The sequence below is a fragment of the Erithacus rubecula genome (genome assembly GCF_903797595.1).
Source record: "Erithacus rubecula genome assembly, chromosome: 20".
Lineage (NCBI taxonomy): Eukaryota > Metazoa > Chordata > Aves > Passeriformes > Muscicapidae > Erithacus > Erithacus rubecula.
The window spans coordinates 752,431-768,800 of record NC_136672.1 but is presented as its reverse complement, the minus strand read 5'-3'; the positions used below and the strand labels follow the sequence as shown (position 1 = coordinate 768,800).

The following is a 16,370-nucleotide window of genomic DNA, read 5'->3' as shown; positions in this document are numbered from 1 at the left end:
GGTGCTGGTTAGTGAAGCCAAGCCGATGGAGGGGGGATGGCGGCTGCTCCTCAGTGCTGGGAGGTCTCCTGGGCCCCCTGGGACAAATTCCTTGGATTTAGGGTCTGGCAGGTGAAGTTCTGATTTGTGCTCTTTGTACAAGGTGCATCTTCATTGGTGATCTTGGGCCCTCCAGAGCTGTGGACAGCTCCCCTCTCCGCTCCCCCCAGCTCCTGGGGATCCTGCTCCCACCTGCTGGCTGCTTTGGCACCTGGTAACTCTGTGTCCTGGTTTGAAGGACAGGTGTCTGCCAATAAAGGCAGAAGCTTCTCTTTTAAATGGAGAATGTAAATCCCCTTCCTCCAAATTATTATTATAATTTTGAAATTAAGGGGCTCTCAGGCAAAGATAGGGGAATTAGGAATAACAATTCTTTACTAGGAAAATTAAAATAGGAATGCAGTATTACACAGAATAATCCCAAACCCTGCCAGAGTCAGAATCCAAGCTGACACAGTCAGTCAGGGTGGTGGCAGCAGTCCCATTCAATGGTGGCTGCATCCTTCTGCAGTGGCAGATGTGGTTCAGCTGGAGCAGTGCTCCTGGAGAAGGTGCAGTTTCCTCTGAAGGTCCAGGGATGATGTGGAAAGGTCTGGCTTTTCTCTGAAGGTCCAGTGGAAAAGACAGTATCTTGCTGTCCAAAATCTCAGTTTTTATCTGGGTAGGAAAGGCTTGGCTCCTGCCCTGGCTGGAGCATCTCCCAGTGGGATGATGGAATTTTATCAGTCATGCACTGGGACTCACTGGCCATGAACAGGAGATATCTCCTGGAGGGAGGATGGGCTGTGGAAAGATAAAGATGATTGCCCCAGCTGATTTAAAGATGGCCCATTAGCAGATAGTATGTGCCAGGAGATCAGGGTCACTGCCCCAGCCGGGTCAGCAGATGGGGACAGAATGCACATTGCTGGGCACATCCTATATTGCAGGCCAAGACACTCTGGCATGTTGGATACTCTCCTGGCTCCTGGGGCAGAGGCTCCAGCCCAGCTGTGTGTGTTGGGCTGTGAATGTGCAGGTGCTCAGGTGCCCCAGGTGTCACTGAGACAAACACCAGTGTCCAGCTCCGGGGGGGTGTGGGGTTTGTTCTTCTGCCCAGATCTCATGCCTGTGGTCAACACCTTCCCTCTGCCCCCTTCCCATTGTTCATCCCCTTCTGACCCTCCTGAGCAGGGCTGGGGTGCCAGTGGCTCTCACAGTGACCGTGGCTCTGTGTCCCCACAGCCGGGCTGTGCCTGAACTGCTGGAGCCTGCAGGAGCTGGTGAGCCGGGACGCTGGTAACTACCTCATCCTGGTGGAGAAGATCCTGGGCAAGACTAAAGAGGTGACTGGGGGCTGTCAGGAGGGGCTGCAGGCCCTGAGGCACTGGCAGCTCCATGGCTTGTTCTGGATGGGCTTTGGCAAGGCAGGGTGGAGGATTTGGGGTTATAAGATATTGTTGGGCATCGGTGCTGGGGGCTGTGTGTGGTTGGGTCAGAAAGTCCAGAGCTCCAGAGCACCAGTGATGTGTGTCCCACAAGGAAGAGCCCATCCCCATGGTTTGGGCAGCCCTGCAGACCCAGGGATGGGTTTTGTTATCCCCAAAGCACTGCTTGGCTCTGTGCAGATCCTCCAGCTTTCCCCAGCCCTTGCATAACTGTGTCTGTGGAGCTGCTCCAAAGCAGAGCGAATGGAAAATTTCCTGTTGTTTCTGGTGGAAACTTCACTGTGGGTTTCCTGCAGGGCTGGGATGCTGGGGACCATGGGCAGGATTTGTACTGCCTTTGCACAGCAGTCTGGCAGCTGACAGTGGGGTCACAGTGAGGGGACAAAACAGCAGCAGAGAAAATCAGATGGACCTGTCATCGTGTGCCAGGGGAGCTCAAGGCATCACTGGTCAAGCAGGGTCATCCTGGGCTGCAGCCAGGAAGGTCTTGGAGGAATCCCTTGATGTGACAGGGAATGGGGATGTGTTTCCTAAATCTCCAGCACTGGAATTCATGTGAGGGGGGTAAATGCTGGCTTCCAGTTGATGGGCAAGAGGCTGTGGAGCTGGGAGCAGTCCAGGTTGTTCATGTTTATGTTCTTTTAATGGTTGGAACTGCTCTGGGTGCAGAGAGTGCTTTGGTATAGGAGGGTTTATTGCACTTTGGGCTGTGCAAGTGTCTCCTTGAGACTCCAGTGAGAGAGTTCTGCTGGCTATCCCTGGAGTAAAGGCTGGGATTTCATCCCCTGGATTCCATCCCCTGGATTTCACTGTCCTGCCCAGCTTCCCAAGTTGCCTCCTACAGTGCCTGGGCTGCCTGCTGTGAGGCACTTCCATGGGATTTCAAGCATCAGGAGCCTCAGGGGTTTGGGTGCCTGGCCAGACCTGGGAGGGAACAGAGCAGGAGGTTGTGCTGCTCTGTGCTTGCTAGGGCTTTGGGGGTAGTTCTCCCAGGGCCAGGAGGGAATCTCCCAGGTGTGGTGATGGGAGATGGGGGCTAGAGTCTCCCAGCGGCTCCAGAGATATTTTGGGTGGTGCTCCTGGCCAGCAGCTCATCTCTGCCCTTGGGCTGTTCCCACAGGTGCAGGACAGGTGTGACTACGACCTGGTGACGCCCCTAGCCCTGCTCTTCTACTCGGCTGTGCTCTATGTAAGTGCTACACTGATCCCAGCCTGGGGCAGGCACCAAACCCCAGGGTGCCTTTGGCTGGAACATCCCAGCCTGCTTTCATCAGTTCATCCCAAAAAGAAAGATTCTGTAGGAATCCAGAGGGATCAGGATCAAACAAGCATTGCACAAGCTGAGAGACCAAGAAAATGAGCTTCAGGGGTTTTGAAACGCTTTTTTTTAAAGTTAGGCTAATCAGAAAGGGAGATGGACAATAAAGGGGGATTTTTTTTCTTTACACTTTATAGTTGGGCAAAATACACCAGCAACGTGAATGAAAAGGAGCAGAGCCTTCCCAGGAAATACTTTATTATTATTATTATTATTCCCAGCACAATGCATCATTATCCTGAGGAAATCATTGCTGCCAGATCCTGCACAAGCACAGGCTGTGTGGAATTCATCTGTACGGCTTGTGTGGCTTAAAAAGGAATTTATATTTAGGCTTGGGCACGTGAGTCCCGCTTGGGGAAGTTAGGAAGGAGCTTCTTGGACTTGTGCCCGGGGGTCCTGTGGCTCTTCCTTGGAAGATGGGGTGGCACAGGGGGAGCCTCTGCTTTGCTTCTCCTCTCCCACTTCCAGCCTAAAACCTGGAGTTCTCACAGAGTCCTCGGGGTCTTTGCTCCTCCCGATCCTCCCGTCCCTGTCCCCGCAGGCTCCCCACTTCCCACCCGGCTCTGACCTGCTCCTGAAAGCTGCCAGCATCTACCACAGCTTCCTGACGTGGCCCGTGCCCTACTGCGACACCTTCCGGGAGCTGCTCACCTTCATCAGCAACGAGCTCAAGGCGCCAGGTGAGGGATCGTGCCCTGCCCGGGGCACCGAGCCCGGCCCTGCCCCCGGGGCTGTGCCGGCACCGAACCGAGCCCTGCCCCGGGGCACCGAATCCAGTCCTGCCCCCGGGGCTGTGCCGGCACCGAACCGAGCCCTGCTCCCGGGGCACCGAACTGAGCCCTGCCCCCGGGGCACCGAACCGAGCCCTGCCCCCAGGGCACCGAATCCAGACCTGCCCCGGGGATGTGCCAGCACCGAACTGGGCCCTGCCCCGAGGCACCGAACTAAGCCCTGCCCCGGGGTTTGTCCTCCTATTGCTCCTGTCTCATTTCTCCCTTGCTTCCTGAGTCCTGGGAGCACAGTGCCCATCCCAAACCTCAGCTTTTCCCCGGGGTCAGGATCCTGCCCTCCCTCCTCCCTCAGGATGGTGTTCCCAGGTGGTCCTGCACAGGGATTCTTCTGGAGGAGCAGGGCAGGGTGGTATTTTTGGTGGGTCCCTTGTGTGCAAGGAGCATCCCAGGCTCTCCCAGCTGTGCAGCAGGGGCAATTAGCCACATGGGTAGCGATTTCCTGGCTGGGTTTCAGTCTGGAGGGTCTTTTCCCCAGCAGACCATGTGCTAACTGCTCTCCCCAGCCTGCCCTTTGTGTAAGGTGCTCAGTGAGGGGACAACAGTGGGGCCATTCATGGGCATCAGGGTGGCTGGAGCCTCCAAGCTGCTCTTCCATGGAGATTTCTATAGGGCTGAGGGACTCCCTGGATTGTTCTTTCCAGCCCAGACACTCCTTGTGACCCAGCTCTGGGCACATGCATGGGCAGCACCAGTGCTCCTCTTAATTAAGGACTCCTTGTGGATATCTTGTGGTTCCCAATGGAGCAGCTCTTCCAATTATTTCTCAAAGCCTTTTTTCCTAATCTCCCTGCTTTTGGGGGCTTTTGAAGAGCTGTTATCACACAGAGCATATTGCAGCCCGTGTTTAATCCTGGGCAGGGTTTGGGAGGCCTAGGAGGGGGATGTGGCTGTGATTGTGACTGGGGGTGTTCCTCATGCCCTTAAACTGGGAAGGTGCTTTGGGGAGCCCTGGGGGGTGTGAAATGCAGGGATTCTGTCAGGGCAGAAGTTCCTGTGAGTTGGGAACTTGGGGATGGGATGAAAGGTGCTTTCAAAGGAACAAAAAGATGGAAAAATACCAGCCACAGCACAAATGGCCATGGCCACCAGGCAGGGTCTGGCTGTGTCCAGCCTCATCTCCAGGCTGCAGGACCACAGGGACATGGGGACACTTGTGGGGCTCCCCAGCTCCCTCCTGGTCATTTCTTGCTGTGCTCTGGTCAGGGCTGTGCTGTACAGCCTCTGGAAAGCTCTGGTGCTGGGTGGGGGTTGCTGCATCCCATTCTTGTTCCATCCCCAGTGTCCCAGGCTGTGTGAGGGGGACTTTGGCCCAAGAGCTCTCCCCTCCCACAGCAGAGTGGATTTCCTCCCCCTGCCAAAGGGGCTATGTGGGACGCACTGGCTGCTGACTTTGGGAATCCCTCTCCAGAAGCAGTGAGGGTGTGTCCCCTGCAGTTCAGCGGCCAGGACCTTCTGGGCTGTTCAAGGCTTGCTTCACAGACCCCTGACCTGCTGGGGCTGAGGCCAAAGCTGTTTATTGAGATGAAGCAAAGATTAACAGAGAATGAGCCGCTGTCAGTGTTTGCCGGGAGTGCAGCAACTTTGTTCTGCACCCTGGGGCTGCTGCCTCTGCGGGAGGGGTCGGTGCTGCCGTGACCTGTGTGGATCAGGGCGGCTCCCGTGGGTGCTGGGCAGGGTGGGATGTGGCTCCTTGCATGGATAAGGGCTGGATCTTGCTGATGCCATGAGGTTTTCCTTGTCCTGCTGTCTGTGAGGCCAGGGCTCTGCTGTTGCCACTCTGTCCAGATCCATCGGATGTCACCTGCTGTCCTGGGGACAGCCCCAGGGAGGCACCCAGTGTGTGGCTGCCCACAGCAGCCTCTCTCCTGCTGCATCAATCTGGGCTCCATCCCTGCAGCAGGGGAGGTGGCAGTGACCCTCTGACCCTGTGTGACACCCCAGGGCCTGGGGGCTAAAGCAAGGGGGAGAAGCTGCTAAATGTCATCTGTGGAATTCCCATCCATCATGAGCAGTGGGGCAGAAGGGACTGGGGCTGGAACAGGTCTCCTGTCCCATCCTGTGGGTGATTTCCCATCACTCTGGGTTTTTGCCCTTCACATCCTGAGTTCTCTTGCCCCTGGACTGGCCCCTCACACAGTGGCTGTGCCTTGTCCCCACAAGGACTCTTGGTACTGCCATTCCTGCTCCAGGCAGGGTCTCTGCCAGCTCAGGGTTGCCCTGGGGGCAGAGCTGCCTCTGTGCTGCTGGGCAGAGCAGCCTGCAGGGGTTCTGTGCCTCATTGCTCTGCTCTCTCCCCAGGAATCACTTTCCAGAGGCTCGTGAGGACAGAACAGGGGTTGCCTGTGAAGAACTACCAGAGCTCCACAGTGTAAGTGTGGCCATGGGTGCTGCTGGGGGCCCTATCCTCCCTGTGATATCCCCATAGGCTGGTACTGCTGCAGCATCTCCCAGGGGCTGGGGAGCCAGGCTGAGCTATGGGAAGGGTGAAGAGAGCAGCTGGGCCATTTCCAGAGGCTTGGGACAGGATCTATTGACTCCTTGTGCCAGTGACCCTGCAGGGCTGCAGATGTAGGGAAGGCAAAGTCTCCTCCCCAGGGAGCTGCTGATCTCAGCAAATGTTGGAGAGCAGCTGGGAAATGCTGTGATGCATGATTTTGGGAGCCACCACCCCAATAGGAGCCAGAAGTGAGTCCATCCCTGCCCCAGTGCAGTGAGGCATGGAAGCCCTGCAGCTCTGAGCAGTCAGCCTTTGCACCTTACTCGAGGGCTGAACCTTCCCCTGTCATCCTCATTTGTAAATAGGGAAATGAGGCTGGCAAACAAAACTGTGCCACCCTTAAAGCTTCTCTCAGAGCTGCACCTTCAGGAGGGAGATGTTTTGGGTTCATTCATGTCCAGTGAGTCCAGGTGGCTGCTGGGCTGGAGCCCTGGCTGGGTTCAGTATCTGGCTGACCGTGTCCCTGTCCCCAGGACGGTGCTGCTGCTGAACCGCTCGGAGGTGCAGAGTGAGTTCCTGTCCATTGCTGAGAAGCTGAGCTCCAGTGAGCCCCCCCAGCACTCCACACTGCTGCTGCTCCTCCAGCACCTCTACCAGGCCAACTTCGGCACCTGCTGCGACCTGCACAGGCTGCACCACCTACTCAAGGTGGGCTCGGGCAGCGCCCACCCTGGGGTGCCACGGGAGCAGCTCAGTGCATTGGCTGCTGCATTTCCTACCCAAAATGGGACTGGCTTGGCGAAGGAAAAGAGTTTTGGTAACGCTTCTTGGAGGAAAAATGCACATTTTCCCTTCTCAGGTTAGACCTGAGGTCTGAAGTGTTTTGTGAAGTGTGTGCAGAGGTCTCATTCCCCTTTTACCCTGTCACTGCTTTCCCATCCCAAAGTGGAGAGAGGAAGGGCTCCCATATTTGAAAATCAGCAGAAGTGTTTGACCAGAGAAACACTTGGGGCAGAGGCAGAAAAATAATGAAGAAAACACCTGGGGTGTTTTAAAAGTAATTCTTATTTTCATTGGAGAAGTTGGGGGGACTTGGGGGGGTGGGGGCAGTAGAGGGGAGAGAATCACCCCGTCAGTGATACTGCCCGTGGGTTGCCTCAGTGGAGGGACCCCCTGACCGTCTCCCCCGACTCTGCTCCGCAGTCCAAGTCCCTGGAGGAGCTCTCGGAGCTCTACGCCAGCGCTGCCGATGCGCAGGAGGCGGCGGCCGCCAGCAGTGACCCCGCCCTGGCCCGGGAGCGGCTCCAGGCCGTGCTGCGCGACATCGCCGGGCCCGCCTCCTTCCCTGCCGTCACAGGTGAGCATCCCCCAGCCCGCTCTGCCCCAGCCAGCCTCTCTTCCTTCTGCCAGCTCAGCCCCTGCTGCAGCAGCGAGGGGAAGTCTTTTGCAGAGTCTCAGCCGAGTGCAAGGACTGCGATAAAAGATCACCACTGTCCCAGGTCCTGTTCAATAACCACACTGGGAGCCTAACACTAATGGCTTCCTTAAGGCAGCAGAAAAATGAGCAAAATTCAAGGGTGAGATGAAAGCATTAAATCAGAAAGTGATGGTAGCTATGACATCTGGTGGCTATGCAGGTGTTAAGTGTCCCCTTGTCCCTGGAGCTAAGGACAGCAGCATCATGGCTCAGCGTGGCCTGGGCTGCCCAAAATGTGCAGGGGCTGGGTGGCACCTCCCAGGGCAGGAGAGCTGGCAGGGGGACCCTGCAAACCAGCTGCTGACCCTCCTCTTTCCCCAGGTGAGGCCCAGCCCCACAAGCTGCAGCCCATTGCCATCCCCCCCGCTCGCTGCTACACCTACAGCTGGGACCAGGACAACTTCGGTGAGTCAAAGGGGGGCCTCTGCTGAGCTCTTGGCCGGGCCCAGCAGTTTTGCAGAATTAGAAGTTTCCCCTTGTGCTGAGCTGCTGCCTCCAGCTTCCCCATTCCTGGAAGGACTTTGTCTGTTCTTGTGAAGGCTCCGTGTTCCTTCTCTGCTGGCCTCAGCAAGCGGGAGCAGAGCTCTGGCCCAGGTTTGCAGTGAAGGCCAGGGTGGGTCACTTTAGGGTTTGATCGTTCAGAGGCTTGGCTTTCCTCTTGCCCTCTGCTTAAACCTGGATCAGACATGAGGATGTGGTGAAAGCTGGGTAGGAAGGAAGCAAAAGCCCAGCTGGAGTTTGCCTTTTGAGAGCCCAGGCAGAACCTTGAAGAGAGAAAAACAGTTATCTTTGCATTGCAACCGAGCCTGTTGTGGAAATCCAAAAACATTGAGGAGGAAGGTTTCCAGCTCTGTGCTTGACACCAGGATGGAGGAGAGCTTTGGCCACGAGGAGTGGCAGTGGTGTCTGGGGTCACCACATTTGCAGTGGTTCTGCTGGAGCCTGTGGCACACCCCTTCTCCCTCTGGTTGCTTTCAGACATCCTCAACGATGTCCTCAGCAAGGAGTGCAGCATTGCTGAGCCCCTGGCCTCGGAGAATGAGGAGGAGGATGACGAGGAAGAGGAGGAGGAAGAGGAGGATGTGGAGACGGACGGCGGCTCCCCTGAGCAGGATTCGCTGCTGTCCCCGCTATGTGCCATCTCCAGTGACTCTGTGTACTCCGTGCTGTCCGAGGAGGGCTCCAAGCCCTCGCGAGTGTCCCTCTTCACCTCCTCCAAGGAATCCATCTCGGAGCTGACGGTGATCTCCAGGAAGTCCCTGAAGTCGTTCGTGTCCAGCCTGAAGGACTGCATGGACAGTGGCTACGCCGAGGACAGCGACGAGAGCTCCCTGGACACGGCGGGCAGGACGGAGCCCAGGGGGGACCGGCCGCCCCCCAGGCACCGGCAGTCGCTGACCAACAGGCTCTACAAGCTGTTCAAGAGCAAGAGCCAGCAGCTGGTGCAGCGCCGGGAGCTGCGGGACTGCCCGGGGCCGTGCTCGCTGCCGCTGCGGCGCGCCGAGAGCCTTTGCGCGTCCCCGGCGCAGCCGCGCGTCCCCGCGCGCTCCCGCCGCGCGCTCTCGCTGCCGCAGCACGGCCCGGGCCAGCGCGGGCCCGCGCCGCTCGCCCCCCGGCCCCTCGGGCTCCCCCGGCGCCCCTTCCTCAGCTACGACGAGGACGCCAAGGCGGGCACGCTGCGCGTGGTGGTGTTCGGCTCGGACCGCATCTCGGGCAAGGTGGCCCGCGCCTACAGCGACCTCAGGTGAGGCGCGCGGGGGTGGCCCGGGGTGGCCGCGGGTGGCCCGTCCTGCCGGCGCACTCCGCTCAGCTGCCTCTCCGCCTCCCAGGCTCAAGGAGAGCTCCTGCCCCTCACTGACACGGTACTTCAGGCTCCAGTTTTTCTACGTCCCCGTGAAGAGGAGCTGCGTGGCTCCGTCGACTCCGCAGATGCATCATCACCCCTCGCCATCCCCGGGGGAGCCCTCGTCCCGGGCACAGGTGAGTGTTCCCTCCCCGCGGTGTCACCAGGGCTCTGCTTGGCCCGGTGATGCTGTGCGAGGTGGGGCGGGCTGAGGGGACCCTCGGGCGTGACCCCATGTCCGGTTTCAGGACCCCTCCCTGGCTGGGATGGAGAGCAGCACCAACGACATCTCGCACTACATAGGGCTGCTCGACCCCTGGTACGAGCGCAACGTGCTGGGGCTGATGAACCTGCCCATGGACGTCCTGTGCCAGGTGTGTGTGTCCCGTGGGCAGGGCAGGCTGTGCCCCTTCCCTGGAGAGCCTTCTGCTGTGCCATGTGCACATGGGAGGGCTCTGGGGCTCCTGGCTGTCAGCAGAAGGTTTCCATCCCTGATGGGGTAGGGGGGATAGTTTGTGTCTGGAAGTGCCACCTGTCCCATCACGTTCCTGACTCATTCTGCCACCCCAGTGTGCCAAGCCCGAGGCTGAGCCCCAGGAGGACTCGCAGGAGCAGCTGCCCATCCTGGCAGACATGATCCTCTACTACTGCCGCTTCGCCACTCGCCCCGTGCTGCTGCAGCTCTACCAGACTGAGGTGGGCACAGGGCTCAGCCCAGCAAGGGAAAAGAGGGATGGCTCTGCCTGTGCCACCAGCCAGGAGCTGCCTGTGCAGCAGGGGGGTGTGACATGTGCTGCTGAGGCAGAGCTTGGTCCCCTTCGTCCCCTGGCTGTCCTGGAGCCCTGGCTGATGCTCCTGGCTCAGGGACTGAGAGCAGCTCCTGCCCAGACCATGAAGTCCCACAAGCAGTTTTCTACCCCGGTACCATTCCCTGTGGCACAAAGCAGTGCCTGACAGTGCTGCTGGGTTTCCCACATCACTGGGATCTCTCCAGAGCTCAGTTTCCCAAACCAAGCCCCTCCATGAGGGGAGTTTTCACACCCTGCTGTGTACCTGGGGCAAGGTTGAATTTGGGGCTGCAACTCCTGCTTTGGGGCTGTGGCTGGAGACCACCTGCACTGGGGCTTGGTGAGCAGAGCTGCATAGGATTTGTGCTCCTAGAGTAACTTCCAGACCCTGCTGTTAACTCATTGTGGATTTTTTCCCAGTGGGCTGTGGAGTTTTAAGTGAAAATGAAAGGTTTGGGTTGTTTTGGGATCTGTTTAAACATTCTGAAGTGGTGCTAAAGGCAGGTGTCACACCAAGCAGCTGCTGAAAGGTGCTTCGAAAACATGGGAGGATTTTCCAAAGCCGACCCATTTCCTAAGGATTGAGAGGAGTGAAGACTGCCTGGCTGGGCTGTCCCCTCACTCCCACATGTCCCCTCTTGTCCCCCTGGCAGCTCACCTTCATCGGGGGGGAGAAGAGGACCGAGGTCTTCATTCACTCCCTGGAGCTGGGACACTCAGCTGCCACGAGGGCCATCAAGGCCTCAGGTCTGTAGCTGCTTCTACACCCCCCACCTGCCCTGGGGTGTGAAACAAGGGCTGGGGGGGGGAAGGGAAGGAGGGGCTGCAGGAAGTGTCTGAGCCAGGCCAAGTGAGGACCCAGACAGCTCTTCCCTGGTTTGGGAGAGAAACTTCCCAGTTTTGTATTCCTTCCAGGAGCAGAACCATGGCAATACCTGATTACTTGTGCTGCTCTTAATTCTAGATTGGATTTACAATAAAATACCTCCAAGTTGTTTCCTTTCTCTCATCAGCACCTGCCAAATGCAGCTCTTAATCTTTCCTTTTTACTGCTTTCTCTTTGTGCTTTGTCTAAAAGTGTCATTTATAAAATCCCTCTTTTCACTTTGTTATTTTACTGGGCACAGACAGGTTTGTATGTGTGCTTGGAGCCTTCTGTGTGTAATTTTTTGTACTTCTATGTCATGAATTATAACATTAGTGATATTAAGAGAGCAGAAGCAGTGGCAGGATCATTGGCTGCAGTTCCTCCCGGGTACCAGGATGGGATGCTCTGGTGAAGGCAGCTCACACAGACACCTCATGGCCAGCGCCCTATACTGCACCTGCACACATTCTTCATGGCTTAAACCAACTGCTTTGGCATGAGCATCACTTGCCCTTCGAAGCAGAGCCCATAAAATTCCCCCCTATGAAGTGTGCCCAACTTGCTCCCCCAAAATCAGGCTTGGGCAAAGAGCTCTTCCCTCCAACTCATGAAACCGCCAGCACTGAATCCGATGACTTGTCTGGCATCACAGCTGTAAAAATTTGCCCAGATGGAAAAAACCAGTTAGAAAGTGTCAGGCCCAGGGTTTCAGGGTTCATTTAATGTGGGCAGAAGTTTGCCTGAACAAACAGGAGCAGGGAGAGCATTGTTGCCTGAGCTGTCTGCACTGGCCTGGCCACAGAGCCACTTGCAGTTCTGCAGAGTGGTTTTGTGTGGTAATTCCCCTCTGGATTCTTTGCTTTCTTCAGTTTTTAAACCACCTTTTCTCTTTTTTTGCCTTTTTTGCCCTACAGCTGTGCTCAGCAAACTCTTTTCCCTTTCTGCAGGTCCTGGGTGTGCTGCTGTATCAGCAGCCAGGGAGGGCTGGGGATAAAAATCCCCTGTGTAACATTTGCTCCTTGTTCCCTGCAGGTCCAGGCAGCAAAAGGCTGGGAATAGATGGAGACAGGGAAGCAATCCCACTGACACTACAGATTGCATACAGCAAGGTCTGTACTGGCACTGCTGGGGCACCTCCAGTGCTGGGGGCAGCTCTGGGACACTCATGGCAAGGACACTGAGGGGCTGGAGTGTGTCCAGGGAAGGGGACAGAGCTGGGGAAGAGGCTGGAGCCCCAGGAGGGGCTGAGGGAGCTGGGAAAGAGGCTCAGCCTGGAGAAAAGGAGGCTGAGGGGAGGCTTGTGGCCCTGCACAACTTCCTGACAGGAGGGAACAGCTGGGGGGGTCGGGCTCTGGGAACAGGGACAGGAGGAGGAACAGCCTCAAGCTGCACAACAGGAAGTTTAGTTTGGATATTGGAGAACATTTCTTCACAGAAAGGACCTTTCCAGCTCTGGCACAGAGCAAGATTCTGTGTTCCCTGCATGTGCCTGGAAGGGACCCCTGGCACTGCTGGGGGCTGCAGGGTTCAGCCACAGTGGGGTCAGTCCAGGGGGTCCCTTGATCTCCCAGGAAACAGGACCTGGTGTGCTCAGCACTGTCCTCAAGCCTGGCGGCAGAGCAGCAGTGTCACTTGAGGTTCAATCTGCCAGGAAAGGAGCACAGCTCCTGGGGGCTTCAGGGGTCTCAGAGGATTAGGGATCAGGTGTGTCTGCTGGAGGATGGAGCCACCATCCCTGGGGAATACTTAAAAGATCTAAGGTTGGTGCTTAAGGATTTGACAGGTTAGATTTAGGGTTGGACTTGACCTCTGAAGTCTTTTCCAAGCTGAATGGTTGTGTGCTTCTCTCCCCTGGGCTCTGGCTGCTCCCTGCAGACAGCTGCCAGTGGCAGGAGTCACTGGAATGATGTGGAGAAGGTCTGCACATCCATCAACCTCAGCAAGGCCTGCAGGAAGCACGAGGAGCTCGGTGGGTACAGGGGTGCCCTGGGGAGGGTGGGGGCACTGGGGGACCGAGGGAATGGTGTGCATCTCCTGGCTGCAGCAAATGAGGGAGGTGAGAATGCAGGAGACACGTGGAAGTCTCCTCATGTTCCCTCAGGGTGTGTGCCAATCCTCAGCACCACGTCAGGGAGCAAAGGATGTGTCCTGTCCCACTCTCCAAAGCTTCCAGCTGGAAAAACATCCACTAGGGCTGGGGCTGGGATGGCTCAAACACCAGGATGGTCATTGAAGAGTGATGCTTTCCAGAATAACACTTATTTAGTGAGGAGCAACAACAGGTAAAACTCTTTAGATGAAGCAGGACCAAGGGCCAGGTGCTTGTCCTGCACCTGAACAGGATGTCAGCAGGCCCTTCCTGCAGCTCAGACACAGTCCCAGCCACCTGGCTTGGCCTCAGAAACCTTTTTTCTAATCAGGTTTCCAATTAATGAAGCTTTGAGCCTTTGAAAAGCTCCAGGTGTGGTCCATGTGTGTATTTGGTTTGTTCTTGTTCAAGAGCTGCTGGTTTGGCCATCAGATCCATCCAATTCTGGGGGGACTGAGGGGGTTTAGGTCCTTTTTGTGGTGTGCCTGGTGCCTGGCAGGTATTTGTCAGCAGGATAATTGGGAATGGGTGTTGTACCAAACAGGAGACACCCCTGCATGCTCCATGGAGCTCTGCACTGTCCCTCCTGTCCCTCCCCGTGCCTGGAGCCAATCCTGGGAGAATAACACCAGGAATGGGTTTCTCACCCCCTCTAAATGTTGGGTTGGATGTTCCTGCTCTAGCTCAGGGTTTGCATCAGGGGTGCCCTCGGCTCCTCTCTGGGAACAAACCTGTCTATGAATCTCCATCGTTCCAAGAGGAACCTGATCCCCCTGGTTCCCTTGGTTTTTCCAGTTTTCAGCAGTTTGACCACAGGATGTCACTGTAGTTCCAGGCACGAGGAGGCATCTCCAGGTGGGCTTAGAGAGGCCACACAGGCAGAATCAGACTTTCCTCATGGTGATGGGCAATGGTCTTTTTCTCCTGTTTGCAGCCCAGGGTGGTTAAATGTTCTCTCCTGCTGTGTTTTGGAAAGCAGGAGGAATTGCAGAGGACATTTAGCAGGAGGGGAGGAAAGCTGGGACTGCACTGCATTCCCCCAGCAGTGGAATGCTGCTGGAGCTCCAGTTCTGGGATGCTTTGAGAGGTGCAGGGACCCCGGGGGTTCCCAGCAGAGCCTCAGGTCATGGCAGTTTCTTTCTGTTGCAGCCTCAAAGACAGAATGTCTCAACTTAACCATGACCGAGGTGGTCAAGAGGCAGAACTCCAAATCCAAGAAAAGTTTCAATCAGGTAACTCCAATCCTGGACCTTTTAATTTTGGGGAGATGAGGTTGGCCTGGCCCAGCAGGGAGAGGAGCAGGGCTGGAGAGAGCAGCTCCTTGGGGGATCCCTTTGCTGCTGCCCCCAGTCCTGCCCAGCTCCCCTGCCCAGCCCAGGGAGTGTGCTGAGGCAGCAGCTCCCTCACTCCAGCCTTTCCTTCCAGCAGATCAGTGTGTCCCAGATCAAAGTGGACAAGGTGCAGATCATTGGGGTCCAGTCCTCCTTCGCCGTGTGCCTGGACCAGGATGAGCAGAAGATCCTGCAGAGTGTGACCAGGTAGGAACTGCAGCCAGAGCTCCTGGCATGGGGCATCCTGACCTGTCCCTGACCTGTCCCTGGGAATGGGGTCCTGGCCCCGTGGGGGATCTGTGCCCCGAGCCCCAAGCTCTGAGCTCAGCTTGGATGGTGCTCCTGCTCAGATCCCAGCAGGAGTTCACCTTCAGGAAGTCCCAGACTCTAAAGGGTGGTCCCCTGTCAACTCTTCAACCCCAGACTCCTCTTCCAGCAGGAACAGTAATGAGTCAGAGGTTATGGGACATAAAGGAGGTGCTGGGGATAGCTCTGGGTGTGTGAGGAGAGCCTTCACCTTCTAAATCTCCTTTGACTCAGCAGAGCCTTCACCTTCTAAGGTGGGGCTGTCCCCTCCTTTGGCATTCCCACTGCAGAGGAAACTTGTGATCCTTGTGGGAGAGTCTGGGCTGAAGCATAAATTGTTCAGGGGACTGTTCACCCATCAGTGCTGTCCCCAGGCACCAGCCTGGCTCCCCAGGTGGCAGAGTTTCCATGAGCACGAGAGATCAATCCATGGGTTTGACCCATTGCATTTAAAAATGTACATACATTGTAATTCCACTCTCAGATTGAGCAGAACTCTGCAAAGTGGTGCTGCCTCCAACAGAAAAATACTTGGCATCTTATGTCTTAAATAACCCCAAAGAGAAGAGTTTAACTTGTTTGTTGTGAAACTCGGGGGCTTGGTGGAGTTCATGAAATGATAAAGGAAGTCCTTCCCTCTTCCTGAACCTTGAGGGATGCAGAAGCTCTCATTTTCTCTAATGAATTTCTGCAAATGCCTTGGATGGGTGATGCTGCTTGAAGTCCCAGCCTGAGCCAGCTGAAAGTCCTGAGCTCTCAGTGCTCAGGCTTCAATCCTGTTAAGGATTGGGCTGATTCCCATTAGGTTGCAGCCCCATTCCCATTCCTGCTAGGTCTGCAGCCCCATTCCCATTCCCGCTGGATTTGCAGCCCCATTCCCATTCCTATTCCTGCTGAGATTGCAGCCCCATTCCCATTCCTGCTGTGTTTGCAGCCCCATTCCCGTTCCCATTCCTGCTGGGTTTGCAGCTCCATTTCCCATTCCCATTCCTTCTGGGTTTGCAGCCCCATTCCCATTCCTGCTGTGTTTGCAGCCCCATTCTCATTCCTGCTGGGTTTGTAGCTCCATTCCCATTCCTATTCCTGCTGAGATTGCAGCCCCATTCCCATTCCTGCTGTGTTTGCAGCCCCATTCCCGTTCCCATTCCTGCTGGGTTTGCAGCTCCATTTCCCATTCCCATTCCTTCTGGGTTTGCAGCCCCATTCTCATTCCTGCTGTGTTTGCAGCCCCATTCCCATTCCCACTGGGATTGCAGCCCCATTCCCATTCCCACTGGATTTGCAGCCCCATTCCCATTCCCACTGGGATTGCAGCCCCACTCCCATTCCCACTGGGTTTGCAGCCCCATTCCCATTCCCATTCCCACTGCCCCAGGGGTTCTCAGCCCACACTCACTCAGGGTTTGTTTCCTGGTGTTCCCCTGCAGGTGTGAGATCTCCGTGTGCTACAAGCCCAGGGACAGTGACCCCCTGGCTCCTCGGGGGTCCCCTGTGCCTCCCCAGGACCCCTCTGAGTTCCACTCCCTGCTGTGTTTGCCCATTGCCACCTTCAGCGGGGCGCTGCCATAGGGGAGCCGTGTCCCTCCAGACCGTGTGTCCCACGCCCATTCAGGCTTGGAGAAGGAGGAGGACACGGAGCCCTGCGTGTCCAAG

The 16,370-nt window shown here is 56.6% G+C and overlaps 1 protein-coding gene across 1 annotated transcript in view; it reads left to right on the top strand.

Annotated features, from left to right (window-relative positions):
- PIK3R5 (phosphoinositide-3-kinase regulatory subunit 5) overlaps window positions 1–16,370 on the top strand; it is a 40,621-nt gene extending 24,251 nt beyond the window's left edge. The window contains exons 3-20 of the mRNA XM_079323151.1: window positions 1,264–1,364; window positions 2,587–2,655; window positions 3,329–3,467; window positions 5,877–5,946; window positions 6,549–6,723; window positions 7,219–7,372; window positions 7,814–7,897; window positions 8,471–9,236; window positions 9,322–9,472; window positions 9,584–9,709; window positions 9,906–10,031; window positions 10,777–10,870; window positions 12,024–12,100; window positions 12,867–12,960; window positions 14,230–14,312; window positions 14,506–14,618; window positions 16,145–16,293; window positions 16,347–16,370. Of these exons, the coding sequence (XP_079179277.1) occupies window positions 1,264–1,364; window positions 2,587–2,655; window positions 3,329–3,467; window positions 5,877–5,946; window positions 6,549–6,723; window positions 7,219–7,372; window positions 7,814–7,897; window positions 8,471–9,236; window positions 9,322–9,472; window positions 9,584–9,709; window positions 9,906–10,031; window positions 10,777–10,870; window positions 12,024–12,100; window positions 12,867–12,960; window positions 14,230–14,312; window positions 14,506–14,618; window positions 16,145–16,286 (2,564 nt within the window). The 3' untranslated portion in view covers window positions 16,287–16,293; window positions 16,347–16,370. The remainder of the gene's footprint in view (window positions 1–1,263; window positions 1,365–2,586; window positions 2,656–3,328; window positions 3,468–5,876; window positions 5,947–6,548; window positions 6,724–7,218; window positions 7,373–7,813; window positions 7,898–8,470; window positions 9,237–9,321; window positions 9,473–9,583; window positions 9,710–9,905; window positions 10,032–10,776; window positions 10,871–12,023; window positions 12,101–12,866; window positions 12,961–14,229; window positions 14,313–14,505; window positions 14,619–16,144; window positions 16,294–16,346) is intronic.